The sequence below is a fragment of the Delphinapterus leucas genome, chromosome 5 (assembly GCF_059928025.1).
Source record: "Delphinapterus leucas isolate spDelLeu-1000000601 "Yukka" chromosome 5, BTC_Dleu_Yukka2, whole genome shotgun sequence".
Taxonomy (NCBI): Eukaryota; Metazoa; Chordata; class Mammalia; order Artiodactyla; family Monodontidae; genus Delphinapterus; species Delphinapterus leucas.
The window spans coordinates 44,895,607-44,919,630 of NC_143133.1; the positions used below are offsets into that span (position 1 = coordinate 44,895,607).

The 24,024-nt window shown below is 36.7% G+C and overlaps 2 protein-coding genes across 3 annotated transcripts in view; one reads left to right on the top strand and one right to left on the bottom strand.

Moving 5' to 3' along the window:
* Positions 1 to 1,083: 1,083 nt before the first annotated feature.
* Positions 1,084 to 23,525, bottom strand: DCAF16 (DDB1 and CUL4 associated factor 16). 2 transcript variants are annotated; one of them, XM_022566878.3, is made up of 2 exons: positions 23,218 to 23,525; positions 1,084 to 14,280 (listed from the first exon to the last, which is right to left on the bottom strand). In XM_022566878.3, exon 2 carries the CDS (start codon positions 13,653 to 13,655, stop codon positions 13,005 to 13,007), a length of 651 nt encoding a protein of 216 aa, XP_022422586.1. In that variant the 5' UTR covers positions 13,656 to 14,280; positions 23,218 to 23,525; the 3' UTR covers positions 1,084 to 13,004. The 2 variants fall into 2 exon arrangements, with proteins under 2 accessions (XP_022422586.1, XP_022422591.1); XM_022566883.3 differs by having other exon boundaries at positions 1,084 to 14,295.
* NCAPG (non-SMC condensin I complex subunit G) overlaps positions 23,188 to 24,024 on the top strand; it is a 46,884-nt gene continuing 46,047 nt past the window's right edge. Inside the window, exon 1 of the mRNA XM_022566869.3 lies at positions 23,188 to 23,784. Within this exon, the coding sequence (XP_022422577.1) occupies positions 23,674 to 23,784 (111 nt within the window). The 5' untranslated portion in view covers positions 23,188 to 23,673. The remainder of the gene's footprint in view (positions 23,785 to 24,024) is intronic.

Consider the following 24,024-nt stretch of genomic DNA (forward strand, 5'->3'; position numbering starts at 1 on the left):
TGAAAATCCTGCTAGTGGTAACAGAGGTGTGAAGCACAGGGATAAAAGAAGAGTTGAGTACATGGGCTAAGAGCAGTTAATCACACAAGTAGTCTTTCCAATACCTGAAACATTTAACAGCCAGTTTGCAAAGTACATTTGACTTCACCTTAAACAGGCAGAAAGTGAATCTGGCCACTCAATACTGCTGCCTTTCTGGTCTTTTTCTAGAGTTCAAAGGTAACTAAACAATAGAACTCTCCAACACTCGAAAAAGGAATGGAACTGATGCTTTTAAATTCTCTTTATTACACAGCAGTAGAGTGCTCTCTACTTAATGGAAACGAAAAAGTTTTTTAACTGAATTAAGTATTGGTAATAGAATGACCTATGGTTCAATTTTTCAACCTAGCCAAGTCGTTTTTCAATTTCCCTTTCCGGAATTGACCACTGTTTTCGTTTGTTTTGTTTTGTTTTTGTTTTTTAAGGTCATCTGGTGTCTCTGCAATACAAATCCAAGTATCACCTAGAATATGTACATGGATTTAGAATTTCTCAAATTTTGGTAAACATAAAAATTATCATGAGCTTGATAAAAATGAATAATTCTGACTCCTTACATCAGAAATTTTGATTCAGGTCTGAGTAAGGCATTTTAAACAATCACTTCAGTAATGCTGTTGTGAATGGTACCAGACCCCAGTCTGAGAATTGCTTTAATGTCCCAAACAAGCCTTAACAGTTCCCTCTGTGTCGTCCTGCTTTATTACGTCCTCCTCATCCTTTCTCCTATTCACATCCTATCAGCCTTCAGTCTCAGCTCAGGTAGCACTCTGAGGGAGCCCTGACCTGACTACTCCAGTCAGAGATGCTCTCCCTGAGCTCTCATGGCACTTAGTATACAGCAGACGTCTCTAAACTTTGATTCAGCAACTGATCAGAAGAAACTTTTTGAGCATGCATTCCAATAATGTACTTCTTAACCTATGATTGTACTGTACTAATATTTTATACACACTGTAAAATATACCCAAAAGAGAAAGTTAACAGATGAATTAAAGAAAATATGACAAATTATTGTTAATTTTACAAAAATTTTGGTATATATTATTAATATATTGTGATATATTATAGTATTTTAGATGAAGCAATTTAATTGAATATGCTTCAACATTTTAAAAAATCTTGATTTATCATTTTAGGATATTGGGATTCAGAGGTCTAATTTTAAGTTCAGTTTATTTCAACATTGATTTTAATAGCTGCTATAACTGAAAACATATGAAACTTCACAGGTTCAAGGGATGGATATCATTAAAGGTACTTACTAAATTATGGTTATCAATTTTGCAATCCCATACACCAATTTCCATAAAGGATTTTGCTGAAATTTTGTTGAAATTCAGTAAAGTTATACCTTCCCTGATACCAATCAATTCTCACAAGCTAATCATAAAATGTTGCATTTCTATATGTATTTTTAAATAGGTAATTATTCATATGGTACAATATTCAAGAGTGAAAAAATGAAATGACTTCATTCCACCTCTGTTTCTAGTTACTGGTTCCACTCCTGCAGGAGCAACAAATTCTACTCCTACATGAGCATAAAAAGCATGTATATATTTAATTTTCTGACACATTTTACACTTACTACCATACTGAATGAGGAAGGATGTGTTTTTCCTACACCATATCCCTTCCACATTCCTCAGTCTTATTTTATCAGAATTCCAATAGTAATCACTTAATATGATAACAATGTAAATATGGTTCATGGGCCAAAGTGTGCTCAAAATTACTCCTACTTTCTTAAACAATCCTTCTTTGTCTTCTTTTTTAATTCGCTAACTGCTAGGGATAGATTTAAGTGTGTGTTGGTTTCAGTATTCAGCAAAAACCTGCTCTTAGGCTTTGGCCTTGCCCTTTGGGAGGCTGAAGAGCTGACTACCTCTTTCACTATCATTTCTGGCAACTCTGAAATTGTACCAGATCAATGATAATGGTTCTTTTTTCCAGATGAACATCATACCTACTCAGATTAACAACATCTGTATTATTAACAAGGCAAGTATATTAGTTACGGTAATGTTAATTGCTAAAATAAACAAACCCTATATTTCAGTAGCTTAACACAGTAGAGTTTATTATTTTGCTCACATGGAAGTCTGAGTTACTTGTCTTTGGACCCCCTTCCTATCTAAAGTGAATCAGCAGTTGGCTATTTCTATCTGTGCTCCAAGATCCTCCAGGACCACATAGTCATCCGCATCCAGCCAGTAAAAGGCAAAAAGAATATAGAGAAGGTATATCCACTTCTAAAATACCTTGGGGCCTGGACTTGACATACCAACTCTGTAGTCATTGGTAAAAACTGATTATAGGCGAGAACTGACTAAGATATAAGGGGGTCTGGAAATATAATTCCTGGCTGGGTAGCAATTTCTCATAAGAACTCTACACTCTGAAAAGGGGAGCACACAATATGATGGACATAGAATTATCTATTACAAATAATTCAGACTTACTGTTAATATCTGAATATATATTTTCTAGTACAGGTAAACATTTGGGATATAAATTGAAGGGAAAAATCACACTGAAATGTAAGCTCCATGAAGGCAGAAATTTTTGTCTTTTTTGTTGACTGCTAAAGTCCTAGGGCTTAGAATAGTACTTGACACTCTGTAGGTGCTCAGTAAATATTTGCTGAATGACCAACTGAATGAATGTATTTTATGCACTGAAATTCTATTAATCAGGTCAAATATTATGTGTATGTATTGCAAAAGTAAAGTGCTGCAAATAACTGATTTGAAAACTGTTAATTTTATGTACAGAAACAGATATTGAGAACATTCTGGTAGCTGAATAACAGGGAAACAGATGAACACGAATATTAGACTAGATAACGTCTAGAAGAATACCTTAAATGTATAAAATGTATAAAAACATTTAAATAACAGTACACGGCAGAATAATAGATTCAATTGTTTAAAATTCCAATAGCTGTAGAATTGGTATACTAAAATTCAAAATTTTAAACAAAGAAATAGTATTAGATTTTAGTTAATTTATACCATTTAGATAATTAATTTTCAAGAAAAAGTCCAATTTGGGAATTCTTCAGTCTTTCGAGGATAACTGAAAAATGGAATGTCAACCCTCCTACCTCAGATTTCATGAAAAGGACAAACTCCAAAGATATATAAACCACATCTATGATAAATGACCTTTAACCTGGATAAAATAAATGTAAAGTTTACCAAAAAATAAAAAGAAGATAGTAATAGAGGAAAATGAGATACCTAAAGTATTGTTTTCAGTCATTAAATTTCAAAATGTCAGTTGTAATAAGAATATTTTAATAAAGACAATTCCTCTTCTACCTCATATCATATACAAAATTAACTTGAGATGGATCACAGACTTAAATGTGAAGCTAAAACTATAAGGCTTCAAAAAAAACACAACATAGAAGAATATCTTCATAACATTCAGGTTGGCAAAGATTTGTTAGAGCACTAACAATAATAGAAAAACAACCTGATAAACTGGATTTTAGAAAAATTTAAAACTTCCACTCATAACATACCATTAAGAAAGTAAAAATAAAAGGCATAGACTGGTAGAAGATACTTGTAACACACATACATACATCTGACAAACAACCTTGTATACTAAATATGTAAAGAACATATCATTAAGAAAAAGCATAATTTACAAGTGGGCAAAAGACTTGAAAAAGTACTTTCAAAAGAGGTATCTGAAAGGACAATAAGCATATGAAAAGGTACTCAATATTGCAAATCATGGAAACGTAAATTAAAGCCACGATGAGATACTACTATACAATAACAGAATCGGTAAAATTAGGGACTGACAATAACAAGTGTTTGTAAGGATGTGAAGCAACTGGAACTTTCATACATTGCTAGTGAGAATGTAAAATGATACAATCACTTTGGAAAGTGTTTGGCAGTTTTACTCTATGACACAGCAGTCTGGCTCATTCCCTAAAGGAATGAGTGCGTACAGCCACAAAAAACACAGAAGAATGTTTAATTGCAGCTTTATTTGTAATAGCCGCAAATTGTAAAGAACTCGAATGCCATCTAACAGGTAAATGAATAAAAGAATTATGGCATATTCATACAATGGGATAGTCTACAGCAATTTAAAAAACTGAATCATGGATACGTGCAAACTCCTGGATGAATCGCAGATATTATGTTGATGAAAGAAGCCAAGTGTAAAACAATACATACTGGATGAGTTCATTCACATAAAGTTGAGAACAAGCAAAATTAATCAATCTTTAGAAGAGATGAGTGGTTATTTCTGGGGGAGGTATAAACAGGGAAAAGGGCACTAGGGAATCAGAAATTTTTTATACTTTAATCTGAGTGTATACATCTTAATATGAGAGTATGCATTATGTGAAAAATCAAGTACACTTAATGATTATTGCACTTTATGTATTTTAGTGTATGATTATCCCTTACTTAAAAAAAGAAAAAGAAAAGAAAAAGGCACATGGACAAATTGTCCTGGCAAGGTTTACTCAATAGATTGGATGACAGAGAAAAAAACCACATGACCACACATAATTATTTGCAGTTCGATCAAAATTTATTAAGTTATATAGTATTAATATAAACTAAGTATAGGGAAAAAACCTCAATCATAATACATAGAAAAAAAATCTAAAGCATTATATGGGAATAACTATATCCTGATAGCAAAAACAGTACAGAAGATGAAAATATGAAATTTCAGAATATTATTTGTAAAGAAGTAAATAACTCCTTATGCTTTTGAGTCTACAGAGGCTAAAATTTAAACAAAAAGCTGGTTGAAATGATTGCTATGTATTATGCATCATTTCTTTAAAAAAATTTGAGATTTGCTTAAGCAAGAGGCATAGTTCCTTTTACAAAACAAGTCACTGAACACAAGTTTTTCTGAAAAATCTTCCGCAGTGCACATCTTATTGAAGGTGAGCACCTATTGCAATTGTGGTGTATGATGCCTGAAGGAGCAATCTAATCGCTGACAATACTAGTTTTCCTATATTTTTAATGTCAAACTTCTAAAATCTGACTACTGAAATTGTAATAGAATGATTACATTTTAAAAAATAAAATTTCAGATATATTTTTGTGACACAGACACTCATCCAAAAATTTGTATTTGGTGTACTTCGAATTGCTTCATTTTATCATTATTCTAGTTACCCTTGTACTTATCTTTAAATTTTTTTCCCTTGTCCCAACATCTGTTGCATTTTTTACGTTCCATGTACTCACACACTTTGTTCTAAGTTTCCTAGAGACCTGCTTCCTGAAATCCCCACTCTACTTACTTGACACGGCAGTCATCGTGGGACTTTCTTTCATGGCATTCCTTTGTGAGATCGTATATTTTCAGGATCTCATGTCTTCTTACTTAGATTACTCCTTTGTTTTGGTGAAGCACATCTTCCAGTAGCCTCCTAAAAAAGGGTACATGGTAGGATAAAATTTTGAGACTGTGCTAGCCTAACCTTTATTTTAGCCCCATACTTGATTGGACTGTCTATATTCTAGAGAGAATACTAGATTGGAAATCATTTTTCCTCTTAGATTTGAAGACCTTGCTTTCATAGTTTTCTACCATCTTCTAGTGTTGCTACCAAGGAGTCAAAATGCCATTCTGAAAACATCCTTTTATGTAACCCTTGTTTTCCCCCTGTGGAAACTTTTAGGATCTTTAACCCTGGCATCCTGAAATATCATCATATGCCTTTGTGTGTGTGCATGTGCGTGCGTGTGTGTCTGTGTGTTTTAATTCATTGTACCGTGCACTCAGTGGATCCTTTTAATTTAGGAGCCAGATGTCTTACATTTTTGGGAGATGTTCTTTAATTTTTTATCCTCACCTCCTTTCTCTGTTCTCTCATGTTGGAGATCTTATTAATCAGATGTTGCATCCCATTCTGATCTTCTTTCTTTTTTCTTTGCTATTTTTCACCTCTGCTTTTTTGTTCTAATTTCTGAAATTTCTTCAGCTTATCTCCCAACACATCTATTTCATATTGAATTTTGGCTCTCCTATTTTTCCAATATTCTTATTATTTACTGATTGTTCATCTTTTATAGCACCCTATTCTTAATTTTCATGGGTGTAATATATTCTATGTTTCTGAAAATATAGCATCTTTGAGAGCTTTATGTTTTCTGCCTCATTTTCAGTTTTTTTTGTTTTAGGTACTTTTGTTTTGGTCTTCATCTTTCATTGTTGAAGGTATCTTCAAATGTCTAGTGATCCTTGGCTATCAGCTTATCATGACTTCAAGGGACTGAAAGCCACGTATGAATGAGCAGGGCTGTGAACTCTGGGTTTCACTGTAACAAATAATCAAGTGGCAAACTGTTTTTTAAATTGTCCATCCTTTTAGATGGGCTGGTCAGGGCTGGGGATAAGCCCAGCTACCAGATTCTGTAGTGAGGTGGTGAAAGGGCACTGAAGGATTATAATGTTCAGAATACTGACCTTCTCTCAATCATCCTGTTTTCAGAATAGCACCTCACTACCACCGCCATTCTCCACCCCCAGGCCCCAGTTCTGATCCATTTGGTTCAATTTCTCCAGAGAATAAGCCTCTAGCCTTCTGCTAGAAAAAGGGAAAGCTGCCTGGCTACAAAGGGAGAACAAAAATAAACTTTCAAATAATTCCCTTATTTTCAACTTTGCTCCTCAACTTCACCTTCCAGGGTACCTTGTGCCCCCAAATCCTTGACTCTTTGGGGGGTTCTGGAAGGAAAAGATAGGTGTTCCAAATTTGTGGACCTTTTCTGCAATGAAGAGTGGCTGTGAGAACTGTGCTACCTATCAATTATTAAAAAAAAAAAAAGAAAGTAGTGCTACCAAATGTAAAATAGTGGGAAGCAGCTGCATAGCACAGGGAGATCAGCTCAGTGCTTTGTGTCCATCTAGAGGGGTGGGATAGGGAGGGTGGGAGGGAGGCGCACTAGGGAGGGGATATGGAGATATATGTATACATATAGCTGATTCACTTTGTTATACAGCAGAAACTAACACAACATTGTAAAGCAATTATACTCCAGTAAAGATGTTAGAAAAAAACAACAAAAAAGAACAAAAACAAAACAAAAAAAGATGTTAAAAAAAAAAAGTAGTGCACTTAATCTTTCCCTTCACGGTAAAAGAGAAAGAGAAAGTAACTTTAAAATACCCACAAACGAAAAACAACAAACCCCCAAACTACCTATTACTGAGACATCATTTTGAAAATTTGTACGTCTGGAAATGTTTTAATGGCTATGTGATAATTTTAGCCAAAGACAATGTGTCTCCTATAAAAGCGCTCATATCTGCAACTGACCTTCCTCTTTTATCTCTTAACAACAGTTCTAATCTTGGCTCAACTATGTGTTAGCCTCTCTCTTCCTGCACCAAGTATTCGCAGATAAAAATACAACACATAATGGAAAGAACCAGAGTGTTCCCTGGGAACAACTACAAGACTACAATCCAAATTTAATCACTGTTACTCACACATTCATAGGGTTGCCAGATAAAATATGGGATGCCAGATAAATTTGAATTTCAGATAATTATTTTTCCTCGAATAAGTATGGCCCCTATTTCATTGTTTATCTGAAATTCAAAATTACTTGGGCATCCTGTATTTTTGCCAAGTCTGGCAATCCAACACATTTACTTAAACAGTGTATCATAAGTAAAAAGTGACCAACATAGAAAAACTGGGTTTAAAGAAGGAAACTGGGATCTGGACCAAAGCTATTCAAGCCACCGAGCAAGTCTACATTACTACCAGGCAGGTAGCCATGGGCAAACCCATATGCACCCACTTTGCAATGTACAATGCCTTGGCTGTGGCCAAAATTAATGCTTTCAACTACTATAGGAACTTGGATTCTCTAGGTAGTGTGGTCAGCCCCTTGTGTCACCAGAGCTGTGCCACTCTATCAAGCCATTTTCGTTGCTCAGGGTTCAATCATAAAGCCAATCTAGGGTCTTTTTTGATGGACGATGGCCATACTCTTGGACAGTTCCAATTATTTGTGCACCTCCCAAACAAAGTTGCCCCAACCAGACCTAGATAATACACACACAGCAAGATATCAGTTGATGTATTGGAGTGTCAGGTCTCATAAGCTGACACCATGGATTGAAGGGGGGCATTAAGCATGGGTTTAGTAGTTAACCCAAATAAAATAATTTCCCCCCAATAAAATATTACTAGCTCCTTCATTTATAAGCTGCAATATTTTAAGACTGTTTCATCTGGTTTCTGTTGATATCTAGTTTGATACCATACCAGCTTAGTTTCTGTGTATACTAGGAACTCAGTTATAATCTTGTTAGGCTGGCTGGGATCCTGTCTCCTAGGTGAATACTGGTTATGTCCTACGCTAGGAAGTACAGCATAACTTTCCAAATGATTTCAGGAATTTTCATATCATGTTTCAGGGTCATCTATTTCTTCCCAGATAAACTACCCAAATTCCAGACTACTTACTGTTTTATGCTCCAACCCTAAGCTGTCACTAACATTTTTTTGAGCTTGAATTTATTGTTCACTGTACAGTGTTATATACATTATCATGTCTTAAGTGGGTTATTAATAGATTCAAATATTTAAATACTTTGTATTGAATTGGACAAGTCACTTAATTTTTCTCATCTTCAGATTCCTCACCTCTGGAAATTATCTTAAAGTATCTTTCATAGTGTCATTTCAACGGGTGCTATAAGATTAAAAAAGAAGAAAATAGATGAACATTAGTTATGACTTTGGTAAATACTGCCCAGCTGTGGAAGGTCATTTCCAGGTTTATAATGAGCTGCTGTCAATGAGAAATAAGTAATGATCAACCACAGGCAGCAGCTGCAGGGGATGAGGGGAGAAGTTCCTCACAAAGGTCTATGCTCAATATGTAGGGAAAAAAAAAAAAGGCAAAAGCCACAGTATTCAGGTCTTAGAAGAACGTAGAGGACTGGCTTTCACCAATGCCCCGCTTCTGCCTCAGTTTCAATGCTCGTTGCTTACAGGCTTGTTCTCTGATTCAACCCAAGCCCTGAAAGTCGTCCTTGAGATGGGGTAAGATATTATTTTTGCATTTATACATAATATTAAGAGTTTTTTTTTTTTACCTGAGTGAAGATGTGGGTTGAAAGGATTTTTACACTGTGCCACAAAAGTTTATTTTTGAATTATTTTTTTTAGAAATTAACAAAATTCTCTTGGAATTAAATGGATTACATTTTATGTCACGTGTGGGCTGGAATAAAAGTGATTTAAGTTCAGGATTGACATCTTAAATGAAACGTGTATATTCCTAGTACATTTGATAACGGTTCTTCATTGGAGGCTACATTTTAAACTGACTCCACAGTTTAGAAGCAACTCTAGTACTGTCTGCCTGCTACATTGTTATTTTAAATCATTATTTTAAAATCAAGTATTCTTTTTCCATACCTTATTGAGAAGGGCTGGTCATAGCTCTTACAGCTAAGAGAAGCTGGGTAGATCAGATCACTGTGATACCTTTACCCTCTCCCTTTCCTTAGTCTCATATCCAAAAATTGTATAGTATATAATCCCACTGCTGCCACCAATAGAAAGAGATTAGAAGATTATATACAAGGATCACACTTAAACATGTAGCCATTAACTAAATTTTGTTCAAAACTGGCAAAGACACACCACAGAGATTTTCCTTTTGATGACGGCAAGTAGACACAGAAGAAATACCTGGTGGTTGGTGTCAGTTAGTGTAGCTCCTTCAATTTTCCTCAGTCCAATGGACTTATGTGCCAGCAGCTTGTATAAAGTTGTTTCATGAAGTCTGAGTAGTTATCCAGACTTTCTGGGCTTTTATACATACCCCAGCCATATGAGCATAACACTTCTGGTCCTGATCTTTGTGTGCCACTGCCTTGTGAATTTAGTATATACAATTTAAATCTGTGTATAAAATACCTATTTATTTTATGTATTCCCTTAGCTGACTACCTCTTGTGGGGTTTAATTGTTGGAGTGTGCTCTCCATCTGAATTCCCACTACACTTCGATGACTGTCTCATTTTCAAATATTTAATGGCCAGTGTAAGGAGTAAGCTTATATTCTGTGACCCTAGCTCACAGTAAATGAGCATCAATGGCCAAAAGCCTTGGGGTAATTCACATTGGTTCAATTTATTTTAAAACTGATTTCTTATGTATATCATCTGATTTAATTTTGCACTCCCAGTGTCTGGATTATAGTAGGCACTCCATAATGTTATTAAATGACTAAATTTCTATTTAAACTAATGGGCTGCTCCAAAAGATACTGAATTCTCTAACAATGGGGCCAAAAGTAGAAAATCATTTATTATGTAAGAGAATTTATGTTTTCAGTAAGAAAACAACCCAAGTGACTTCTAAAGTCCTAATTGCTTTAAGAATCTGCTCTAATATCAAAACACTGTTTTCAGCATAGAGAAAATGTTTTAGATGGATAGTTGTGATTGGAGTCTCAGCAAAATAATTCCCTAAAGGTGACTTAACATCTGCCCTCCTCCTGCCATGTCTAGATTTCTTCTGTTAGGAAGCTGATGGGCTTAAAAAAAACATGTTTATGGTCTTCTGGGCTCAAGGTATCTGGACTGCTTCAACAAAAAGAGACTATCTGTGCCAAGACAGAATAATACCTTTAAATAACATTGATGTCTGTTGGTTTAGAAATTGTTTCCTTACTCTTTTGATAAATATTTCTATAAATAGGGAATAAACTCATCCTTCTTTATCCTAATTATGGGGACTGCATTTAACCAAAGGCCCATGGAGGGAGAGTGTGAAAGTGGTAAATTCACCCCAACGCCACACCATGGCGCACAAAAAGAAGTAAAGGCTTAAGGCTTATAGGTAACTATCAATCATTTTGTGCAACCTGGAATTACTTATATACAAACAAATGGGTTCAAATCTGGGTCTTGACTGCATATCTGACACTTTCCTCTTCAAGTATGTTTCTTTTCTAGAGCTGCCAAGTCACCTCCTATCAGATACACTGTATCTCTATGGACTCTATTCAGCACTTGGTGAATGTTGAATATGCCTTAAGCAAAGCAGAATCTATTTCATTTGTGAAGAATAAATGACCATACTCTGTTCAGCATGTACAAAGCTGTTGGTTTATTCAGCTGGGAAGCTGGGGAAAGGCTTCCTTTGGGAATGAACAGCAAAAATGTGTTCATGAACAAGGCACTTTTACACACACACACACACACACACACACACACACACACAGGAACATATTATGGTTACATAAACATCAACAGATTTTAATTTTTAGACCCCTCTACCTCTTCCCACCTTCCCCTAAAAAAAAAAATAAAAAGAAACAAAGAAAGAAAGAAACAGGTTTTTGTAACATTTTAAAAACCAACTTCATAGAACATCTACATAGGAACAGTTACTGATACATTCAGTTACACTAACATTATATGGTTTCAGCTCAGTAACAAATTTTCCATTAACAAGTATTTTTTTCTACCTACTATAATTCCCTCCTTTTTCCTTAAGAGGAGACAACTAAGGTTCAGCAGAAACTACTCATTAGGTTATAAACATTCTCCTCTCTCCTTAAAGTTGCTATACATTTATAGAATTTGTGATTCCATTAATGCTTCAATTTTTTGATGCCACACTGTATACAGAACTTAATTATGGAGAATAGGAAAAAGCAAAACTAAAATAAGGAGAGATATATATCTTTAACAATCTGTTTTCTGATTCCCTTTAGATGCCCAGTCAACCAGGATCACACAAAGGTTTCACTCTTTATTGTAGGTGTGTGAAAAGACTTACTGGTCTCATGCATTTTATGTATGTTGATTTCTACGTTTTGACTCATCTAAATAAACACAGCAAGATTCATTTACAAGGGTACATATGCTTTCTATTCAGCCAGAAAGAAAAATCTAAAGCTAGATGTAGAAAAACAATGATGCTAAAAAACTCTTCAACTTCAGACTGTATTAGGCTGAGAATTTCTGCAGTAAAGTTCCTGAAAAGTTTGCAATGGACATGGAAAGTGCATGAAGTACTGCTCCAGGGAACATCATACAGATGAAATACTTTAATCCACTAACATAAATGCTCGCTTAATTTTTTCCCATTGGTCTTTGGAATGGGTTTTATTTGCTCTTGACTAAGGTCTGGATGCCAAGATGCAGGAAATATATTGCCTATGGAACAGGTGTCTGTTTAATCCCCAGGTATGATCTTACAAGCCACTTTAGCTAGAGACTGCCTGGTGGGAGCCTATAAAATGTTTATGCTGTAACTGCAGGTTCCATAATAGGTTTGGAGCAGTGTAGGCTACTACTACACTACTGCACTCCCTCCCCACAAAACAGGAACTCCTAAAGGGTGCCATATATAGGTCTACCAATATAAAAAGAGGGAGATAAATCCATATTCCCACCATTTTCTTTTATCTAGTTATTCAATTTAACTCAGCTACCTCCCTAGAAATGAGTATCAGAGAAAAGTATGCTCAGAAAGGTGTTACTGGGAGTAGCTAACTTACCACTTTCCACAATGGCTATTCTGAAGGTTGGGTAACAAATGGGGTAGTGGCCTCCTTTTCCTGCCCATTAATAATTAGGTATCTAGTTAAGTCCATTAGACAGGCAGAGTAAACTGCGGGGAGAACTAAGTGTGGAGAATAGTCAACTTATCTCTTGTAATAAGGTCCCTTTTGACTAATTCTCTACTGAAGTTCTCATTTTAACCACAGGGTCTTTCAAAGTGAATGCTCACAATGCACATCTTCTGTACTGGAGTTACAGGACTCTTGGGTATTATATTCAGTACTTGATCGTATTTTGGCATACCAGGACAGTTTGGTTGAGAAGATGTTTGTTAGTTCCTCAACTGTGGGCTGTGTAACGGTATTCCTTTCTCAACTGGCAACATGGGAGATATGAAAAGGAATGGTGGATCTTTATAGTGATGCAGTTAGGAGTTTGTTAACTGCCTTTTGGAAGTCAGTGTAGGAGTAAGTAGTGTTGATGGGTTCAGTGCGGGTTGTTTCCTTAACTGTTTTAGTTAACCAGCCACAGCAACAACCAGAAACACATGAATTAGGAATTTGTTTTAGGTACTCAGGTATGGGAGTGGCTCTACTCAATGTTCGGCTTAACTGTTTGGTGGCAAATTGCAGTGCCCCATTTAGAGTGGCATGATCTCTAGAAAGCCGGCTGGGACTCATAAGGGGCTTTTGAAAAGGTGGGACTCCACAAGAAGCTAGAGGAGGCCATTCAGGAATTGGTTCCAGTTTGGGTACACAATGGGAGCAATGGGAGAGTCTTAGTCCTATCTCTCGTAGTATATGGACTGGTGTGCTAGCATCCAAGAGTTTAGCATGATACAACCAGGAATTAGGATTTAAAGGTTTCCAAGTTGTAGAATATTTTAAAAGGCACTTAACCTGCCAGGCAAGACTCTCAAGAGGTGTTAGGTTGGGCACCACAGGGTCCTCTTCTTCAGAGGAATCCCACTCTTCCCCAGAACTCTCATTTAGGTAGTTAGCATTTTCTTCTTCCTCACTTTCTGATTCTGATAAGGGGTCAGGAGAGGGATTTCTAGGACCCATTAGAATAGAACAACAGTATAGAAAAAAAGGTACCAGAAAAAGGTAACAATCTAAGCCAGTAAAACACTAACACTGGCAAATAGAAGCAGAAGATGAGAAATCCTTTCAATAGGATTCATTTGTCTGTTTCTCAGTCTGTTACACACACACAGTATGCCTCTGGCTCGCACCACTGTGCAGTTCTTCAAGATTATGTTGTATATTCTTCACTTACAAAGAAGACAGCTCAGTTCTCAGGACCAGTTCAGTGTGTAAAATTTAGTCACTTACCAGTGGCACAGGTCACAGTCTCTCCTTCAAATCCTGGCTACCCAAGAAGAGAAGGGGTCCTTATCTAGGCAAGCTGATTTTCTTAGCATGGTCTCAACTGGTTGTGAAATTATGAAGAGACACTTTGTGTACTCTTTTTTGCTGGCAGAGATATTATATCTATTTCACAATGAAAAGAAACTCAGTGGTCGCCTTCTTTGTCCGCTGGTGCAGCAACTTTTGCACAGAGGGATGGTGGGACGAGGTGTCAAGGATCTGTCTGGTGTGCACGGATCTGATGTTTTCCATAGGTGGTGCAAATGTCCTTGGAAACTGGTGACTTAGTTGTTGGACTATCTGGAAAGGTAGCCTTAACCTGTGAATGAGAAGACTAGAGACATGATATTAAAGCCTGAAAGCACTGGGTAACATTATTATCCATCTAACTTCATAGACTATCCAAGCACATGGTGTTGAGCAAGAAACCTTATCAGCTTTCCCATCTCTAGCACATAGGTTTAGGCAGAGTTTCCTACTGGGAATGGATCCTACCAAGACAAAATTGGGAAGAAGAGCCTGGGGCCACTTTAATCTTTTGTTGGTACATATCTGGGCTAGTTTGTTTTTTATCACGCAGTTCTAGCCCAGGAAATTACTTCTGCAAGAGCAGATCCCTTATGCTCCAAACTCCAAATAGGGAGCTATAAAAGATATCTTTTTTATCTTTAGAGGTGCTTGTTGGGATTAGTTTTAGGGGACCTGTGCTGGTTGTAGAGTTCTATCCGTTAGAACTCTTGCTGGGACCCCAGAGGTTGTGGTCCTATGACCATACTCAACAGATAATGAGAGAAGATGGCAGGTAAAAATCTTAATATAGCAGGAGTTAAAATGAATATAAACAGCTTAAGTTGACAATTAAAAGGCAGACACTCAGACTGGATCAACAAAACAAAACAAGATTTAACAATATGCTGCTAACAAAAGATATTTTAAAGCAAAAAGACCCAATTTGGTCAAAGCTAAAAATACGAAAAAATATATATCAGGTAACTGTGGACCAGAATAAAGCTGGGACAGCAATCTTAATATCCAACAAAAAATATTTCAAGGCAAAAAAATATAAGGGACAAAGATTGATGATAATACTAGTAAAAGGAAAACAATGAAAGTGATACACTCATCATAAACATCTATGACCCTAAAAGCACATCCTCAAAATTTCTCTAGTAACAACTAATAGAACTGACAGGGGAATATAAGCAGGGATACAAGCATTCTGAAAAAGTTAAAATATTAATATACTTTAGATATTATATTATTTAAGTATACAAAACTCTATACCAAACAGAACAGATATTAAGTACACACATACACACACACACACAAATAGTTCATGCATTAGGTTATAAAGTATAACTAGATTCCAAAGGGTCAATTTCATTTAGACTAAATTCTCTAACCATAATGCAATAAAAGTAGATATTAAAGGTTAGTTAAAAATAATCCTGTTAGGAAACTAAATAGCTCATGAATCAATAAAATGGAAATCATAAAAGATATTAGATATAAAACTGAATAATAATATAACCCCACAAGCAAAAATTTGTGGGGTATGGCCAAACCAGTACCTAGAAGAAATTTATAGCTTTAAATACACTGATTGAGGAAACAAGGAAGTTTAAATACGCACAAGTTAAGCATTCAATTCAAGACAATGGAAAAGTGCAACAGCAAAATAAGCAGAAAGGAAATAATAAAGGCAGAAATTAAATAGTATATAAAAGAATAATAGAGTGATAAAACTGAAAGACGGTTTTCTGAAAATATGAATAAGAAAAACAAAACTGGTGAGAGTTATCAGGAAAGAGGTTTTAAAATACCCCCCCAAAATTAAAAACATAATATATGCTAAAATGTGAAAACCTAGATAAAATGGCTAAATTCTAGAAGAATATAAAATACTAAAATTTGTACAGGAAGAAATAGATAACTTGAATAAAACAGACCAGTATTAAAGAAACTCAAAAGGTAACAACCTATTAAAAACACCAGGTGCAAATGGTTTTATAAGAGAGTTCCACTAAACTTCCAAGGAAATTAATACATATTTTATATAAATTGTTCCAGAAAAAAGAAAAATAGCATAAAACTCCTTTTATGAGGATAATAAAATATTAATTCCAAATCTAGAGATGAAGCAAATAAGAAAGGCTCATTTCACTTGCAAAAATTTCAAATATTACCTAACAAAATGTAATAGTGTATTAAAGAAAAAAAGAATGTCACAATCATATAGAGCTTATCATAGGAAAGCAAGAATATCTCAACTTCATAAAATTTATAAATATAAGTCACTACAGCAATAAAATAAATTAGATAATTTTATTAACTATGGATATTTAACCGTTCTTGGTTCTTGACCAACACCTATTTATGTTTTAAAAAACAAAATGCTCTTACCAAACTAGGAAGAGAAAGTTACTTTCTCAACAAGGTAAAAATTATCTATGAAAAACTTTCAGCACATATCCTAAATGAGAAACTTCAGATATATTCCCTTTAAAAATGAAATTAGGTAATTCCCTGGTGGCGCAGTCGTTAGGAATCCACCTCTCAATGCAAGGGACAAGGGTTCTATCTGTGGTCCAGGAAGATCCCACATGCCGTGGAGCAACTAAGCCCATGCACCACGACAACTGAGCCTGAGCTCTAGAGCCCGCGCGCCTAGAGCCCGTGCTCCACAAGGAAGAATAGCCCCCGTTCGCCACAACTAGAGAAAGCCTGAGCGCAGCAACAAAGACCCAACGCAGCCAAAAATAAATAAATTAATTAATTAAAAAAAGAAATTAGATAAGGATGATAAGGACTGATATTGTGTAACAAAGTACCAGTGTAACAAGGTACCAAAGTCCTAATCAATGTTTTTTTTAAAAAAGGTGTGAGAACTGGAAAAAAGATATAAAACTACTAATTTACAGATGATATGGTCATCTAACATTAAAAAAAGCCTAACTTATAAACTATTAGAGCTAATAAAAGAGTTCAACAAAGTTTCTGGATCTGAGATTAACCTATGACTATTCATTAATTTATTTATATAGCACTTAAAAATTTCCAGGTACTATTCTAGGAACTGCACAAATGTTAACTCATTTAAAATTCTCCTAACAATCCTATAAGATAGGTACTTTTATTGACCCCATTTTATACATGAGGCTTAAGCTACCTGTCCAGGGTCATATATCTACTAAGTGATAGAATCAGGATTTGACCCCAGGCACTCTTAACACCAGCAATACTAACCATGAAATGTATTACATACATCACTTGCACAATAGGGGCAAAATAAAAAACCTATAAAGGATTTAAGAACTAATCAATGATATGCGAGACCTCTATGAAGAAGACTGTAAAATTCTAATGAAGGACATAGATGATTTAAAATAGACAGACATTCCATGCTCTTGGATGGAACAATGAATATTATAAAGAACTTTTTTCCAAATTAATTTATACAATTCCAATATGTTAAGAATAAAATTCCACATATAGCTAAACAAACTATTTAAGCAGAAGAGTAAAGTAAATATCATGGCCTACAGGATATTAACACATACTATTACACATGTTACAGAAGCCACAGAAATTAAAGTTGGGTGGTTAGTATAAGAACAAATAGTCCAATGGAACAAAGCTCAGAAATAGAGCCACATAAGACTTAAGAATGTAGTATACAGTAAAGTTGGCACATAAATCAAGGGGGAATGAATGCATTTAGTATATAATAATATTGGTAAAAACTGGCTCATTACATGAAGAAAAATAAAACTGTATACCTATATAATGCCACATACAAAGGAGGACTCATGACAGGTTAAAGACCTAAATGAGAATTGTAAAACTATATAGTTAATAGAATATAATGCAGGAGAATATCTTTGTGACTTAGGGCCAGAGAAGCACTTCTTAAAAAAACATAACACACAAGACCAGAATACGATGAATTCAATCACATCAAAATTAGTATTTTTGGATTGAACTAAACACATCAAGAACAAAGTTAACTACAAATCAACAACAACCAAAAAGGTAGCAGTCTCAATAAAGAAATGGACAAAGGACAAAAATATCCAATTTACAGAAGAGAAAATCCACAGGCCATTAACTATATGATGAGTAAATAGATGTCACATTATTCTATTATTTTGGTAAAAATTAGAAAGCTGGAAAATGCCAAGTGTTCGTGAGGGGACTAAAGGAACTCCCTTAGAAACCAGCACTACTGGTGGGATTACAGACTGGGGTAACCTTTCTGAAGAGCAATCTGGCAGCACTACTTAGTCAAACTATTTGCACAACTCATGATGTGGGAATTCCACTCTTGGGTATATATAGCAGAGAAATTCTCCATAAGACCAACATGTACTCTGGGGAGTCATCTTTGATGGTAAAGAAATAGAAGCATTCCAGGCTTCCATCACATATACATAGCAACATGGATGGACTAAAGGCATAGGTCTGAACGAAAAAAGCAAAACCAAAATATCAAGATCCCACTCATGCCATCATGTAGGAATGATTTCCAAAATGAAAGTTAGTAAACATCTCTAGTTTCAAATACACACTGAAGTGGATATGGTCTGGCTTCGTGTCAGTACTATTCCTCTAAAAAACATTTCTCTGGCTTCTACTCATTCTTTATCTAATTTAGTTCTCTGCAGTGTCTGGCACGTATTAGGGGCTTAGCAAATTTTTTGGAAAAATTAATGAGAGAATGATGAAGGCCTGCTGTAAGTAACTATACAAGCATGTTTCACTTTTATTCTAGGGAGACAAAAATTCCTAAATTATATTCAGGTGATTTGGTAGTATGTTGTACAAAGACAAATGAAATAATTTTTTTAAACAAGATCAACAAAGATAATGCTACTAAAGCAATATAAAGGTCACTGCTTATAACTTCATCTTTAAGAACATGAGTGCAAATACTTTTAAAAGTTTATAATATTATTACCTACTTCAATCTGAAAACAAAAGGAAAATTTAAAACATACCATAAGTATTTTATTGAGACAGGTGTTAACTTTTTTTTAAAAACTAATTAACTAATTATTTATTTTTGGCTGTGTTGGGCCTTTGTTGCTGCGCCCGGGCTTTCTTTAGTGTGGCGAGCGTGGGCTACTCTTCGTTGTGGTGTGTGGGCTTCTCATTGTGGTGGCTTCTCTTGTTGCGGAGCACGGGGTCAGTAGTTGTGGCTCCCGGGCTCTAGAGCACAGGCTCAGTAGTTGTGGCGCATGGGCTAGTTGCTCCGCGGCATGTGTGATCTTCCCGGACCAGGGCTCGAACCTGTGTCCCCTGCATTGGCAGGCGGATTCTTAACCACCGCACCACCAGGGAAGTCCCCAGGGGTTAGCTTTTAATTCTTCTGTCCTCTTATACTTTTACTATTTTCATTTCAACCAGATTCCATTTGCATGATTATTGATTGGCTATACTTCAGTAATTATGTTGCTCAAAGCATTCTTTAAAAGGCTCACCCTACTTTTTTTTGTTAAGCAAAAATAAAACAAAGTTTCTTTGACGGCATACGTAAATTCTAGAGTGAACCCACCACTGTTACCTCTTTACATTCCATGAGTAATAATACCCTCATATCAAAAGTGAATTAACCACTTACTCTGTACACTCCCATGCATAATTTACTTTGAAAGAACCATTTTTCTGTAATTTCAGAACTAAACAGACTTACCATATGAATTAGTTAGTTTGCTTAGTTTAGTTGCTACAATGTGTTCTTTTCCCTATAGCATTTAGAGAAAAAGTCAAGACACAGGTAACCTAAAGGCAGTGAGTTTAAGCTTAATATAGCATCTTTTTTTTTTTACCAGTTTTATCGAGGTATAATTGACAAATTACATATATTTAACATGTACAATATGATGCTTTGATATATGTATTCACTGTGAAATGGTTACACAATCAAGCTAATTAACATACCCATCACCTCACAGTTACTATATATATATTTTTTTGCATGTGATGATAACACTCGAGATCTATTCTCAGCAAATTTCAAGTATACATAATCAACTATAGTCATTATGATGTACATTAGGTCTCTAGAAAGTCTGTATGCTTTGATATCTATTTCCTCCACCCACTAGCCACTGATAACTCCCATTCTACTCTTTATTACTATGAGTTCAACTTTTTAAGATTCCACATATAAGTGGGATCATACAGTATTTGTCTTTCTGTGTCTGGTTTATTTCACATGGCAGAATGTCCTCCAGGTTGACCCATGTTGTTGTAAGTTGCAGGATTTCCTTCTTTTTAAAGACTGAATTGTGTATGTATATAAATGTCACATCTTCTTTATTCATTCATTCATTGATGGACACTTAGATTATTTCCATATTTTGGTTACTGTGAATAATGCTGCAATAAACATGGGAATGCAGATATATCTTTGAGATAGTAATTTTATCCTTTGAATATATACCAAGAAGGGGGATTGCTGGATCATATGATAGCTCTATTTTTACTTTTTTGAGGAACCTCCATATTGTTTCCCACCAATGTGTATAAGGGTCCTAATCCTCACCAACACTTGTTACCTTCTGACTTTTTGATAACAGCCATCCTGACAGGTGTGAAGTGATACCGTATTGTGGTTGTGATTTGCATTTCCCTGATGATAAGTGATGTTGAGCTCCTTTTCATATACATGTTGGCCATTTGTAGGTGTTCTCTGGAAAAATGTCTATTCAGGTCCTTTGCTCATTTTTAAAGCAGGTTATTATTAATTTTTTTGCTACTGAATTATATGAGTCCTTATATATTTTTGATATTAACATCTTACAGGATATATGGCTTGAAAATATTTTCTTCCATTCCAAAGGCTGCCATTTTTGTAATCTAGTATCTTTTTTTTTAACTTTTCAGATAATGTTCCAAAAATACTGAACAAAAACATGTTATTAATCCCCCCTGCCCAAGCTGGTCAAAATATACTTAGGCTGACCTCTGGTGGCCAGATGCCTCATCCCTCAGTAATGACAAAATGGTATGAAGTCACCTCTCATTTGTGGGTAACCAAATAAAATATGGTAAATGAAATAATATTGTTAGAAATTTCACAGTTAAACAAAGCAACAAAGGTAGCAGGCACCCAAAGCATAAGGAGAGCTGACCAATTAAAGGCCACAAAATAAGAAAAATTTCTCCAAATATTAGTTTGTTCTAACTTTTAGTTCACCAGTTGATTTTACATGAAAAACAAATGGTATATTCAGTGGTTCCCAAAGTAAGAATAGTTCTACACTATCTAATACTGTAGTCACTAGCCCCATGTTTATTGAGCAGTTTGAAATGTAGCTAGTGTAAAATAATTCCCAATTCCAAAGACTTAATAGGAAAAAAAAAAATGTAAATTATGTCATCAATATAATTTATGTTGAGTACATGTTGAAATGATACTTTGGATACAGCTGGTTAAAAAATTAATGCCCGTTCTAGGTTTCTTTCACCACAGCTGTCTAGGTATTCTACATTTTAGCTATAGTGAGATTATAAATGTTATCGACTATATTCCATGCACTCTTAAACCTCTGCTTTCCCTCTAGCTGATTAACCTAAAATACCCACCCCTCTTGCCTTTCCAGAAATTAGACATCTTGATAATTTTGAAATTATGGGCAACCCGATATTTACTATTACTGCTACCATATTTACTATTTTAACTAGCATTTGAATACCTGCAGTGTTTCAGGAATTAGGACTATGAAGAGAATAGATGAATAAATTATGGCATGCTCATACAATAGAATTCTAGAGCAACCTATATGTACCTCAGTTTCCTCTTCTTAAAAAGACAGAAAGAATTTACAAGGGTTGTGCCTAAGGATTAAAGGAAGTAAAGTGCTTAGAACAATGTCTTGGCATATAAGGTGATGAAATAAAATTCATATTTTATGGCAAGACAAGAAAAATTTAAACATAAAAATTTTCTCTGCCTGTTTGGCTCTCCTCCCTCCCCTTTAGTGTGTGTTGTGTATCTGCACTAACCAAACCTTCTTAGGAGATAACCTTCCTTCTTAATCTTGTAAGGAGTCAAGATGACCCATGACCTACTACTCTCTTTGTAACTATAGATCTGGATTGTGTAAACTGTCAATAATACGTCATTTGACGTATAACCCTTTGTCTCAAAAACATATATTACTGGGCTTTCCTGGTGGCGCAGTGGTTGAGAGTCCGCCTGCCGATGCAGGGGACACGGGTTCGTGCCCCGGTCCGGGAAGATCCCACATGGCGCGGAGCGGTTGGGCCCGTGAGCCATGGCCGCTGAGCCTGCGCGTGCGGCGCCTGTGCTCCGCAACGGGAGAGGCCACAACAGTGAGAGGCCCGCGTACCGCAAAAACAAAAAAAAAACAAACAAAAAAAACATATATTACTCTGCTTAGACCTCAAAAGGGCAGGACAGTCCTGAGCCTCCTGAAAGATTGTCTCACAGGTTATAACCCTCAGGTTGGCTTGAATAAAATTCTCCATTTCTTTCCTAGATCAACCATTGGTTAATTTTTCCTCGACAATGGGTCCAAAAAGTGTTGTTATGGTTATGAAAATATCAATATGAATAAACCTCAAAAATAATACTCAGTGAAAAAACCAAGTTGCACATAGGATCATTCATATAATGTTAGAACTTGAAAACAATACAAGATACTTATTCAGAGATTTATTCATGTATCATTAATACATAAAAATTAACAGTAAATTCAGAAAATCCATTGCTGCTGGGGAGGAAAGGTAGTTCAACAGGAAAAAAGGCGTACAGCCTGCTTTGAAATCTATTTCTTTAGATGTTACTAATTGTCTCAAATAATTCCATTAAAGAACAGTTTAAAGACTTAGTTCCTGCCGGAAGGCACTCCAAATTTCTTTATCTTACCATTACCCTAAACTCTTTTTCCATTCTGTGTTGAAAACATTGCCGTTATGCACCTCTGTAAACAGGCCTCGAAAGCCGGTACATCTAGAACAAGCTGTACCTAAATTAACCCGTGCCTCTCTTCCCATACTGCCTTACACGTTTGCAGACTCTCCACCAGACGCGGACCTAAGGCTTAAAAATACTGCGGCCCGCCTCCATCTGGAGACCTCGGAACATCCTCCTTTCCAGTAGAAACCAGGCCGCCGCCCAGCACTCCCGCACGCCCTAGCTCTCCCTTCCTGACGGATCTCCGAACGAACCCCTCCTCCCCTTCAGCGGGGGCGGGGATTCGTCCCCTCAGCAGATTCCCTTTCTCACCCAAGAAGGATCCGTTCTTCTTCCTCGCCTCACTCCCAGCCTCAAGATACGACTAAGCCTGGCGCCACCAGCTCTGATCCAACAGTAACTCCGCCGCAAGGCTCGCAGTCCGGTGGGTACCACTTCCGGGGGGCGCCAACTCCTCCTCCTCTTAGAAACGCCACTTCCCACTCGCAAAACGGTTTAAAAGACACTAAGCGCAAGCGCCCCATCGGTGGGGTTGAAGGGGGTGGTCCCATCTCTTCCCATTCGCTCCGCTCTAAACTCTCGCGATAGTCTCGCGTATTTCCTTCTCCCGCGGGAGTTATTTGAACGTTCTGGCGGTTACCACGCCCTCGGCTGTCGGCCGCCTGCAGACTGGAGACTGAAGCGTACCTGTGGAGTCCCTGACCGTGGTCAGTCGGGCCAGCTGAAGCCGAGCGCTCACAGGCTTCGTCACGACAGGGTCCCGGCGCCATGGGGGCGGAGAAGAGGCTGCTGCCGATTAAGGAGGCCTTCCAGCTGGCGCAGCAGCCGCACCAGAACCAGGCGAAGCTGGTGGTGGCGCTGAGCCGCACCTACCACTCGGTAAGCGATGCGGCCCGCGGCACCGGGCCCCCGCCCCTCCCTTCCCCGGCTCGGCCTAGCCTCTCCCGGGGGCTTCCCGCGACCTTCCCGACTCCGCGCACCAAGACTCCAACCTCCTTAACTTTCACGACCTGGTTCGGAGAGGCACACCCTCCCCCCTCCCCCGCCTCTTCCCAGCGGCCTCCGGCGCGGACCGTTAATCCTCTGGCGGTGAACTTGGAGAAGAGTTTGCGCGTACCG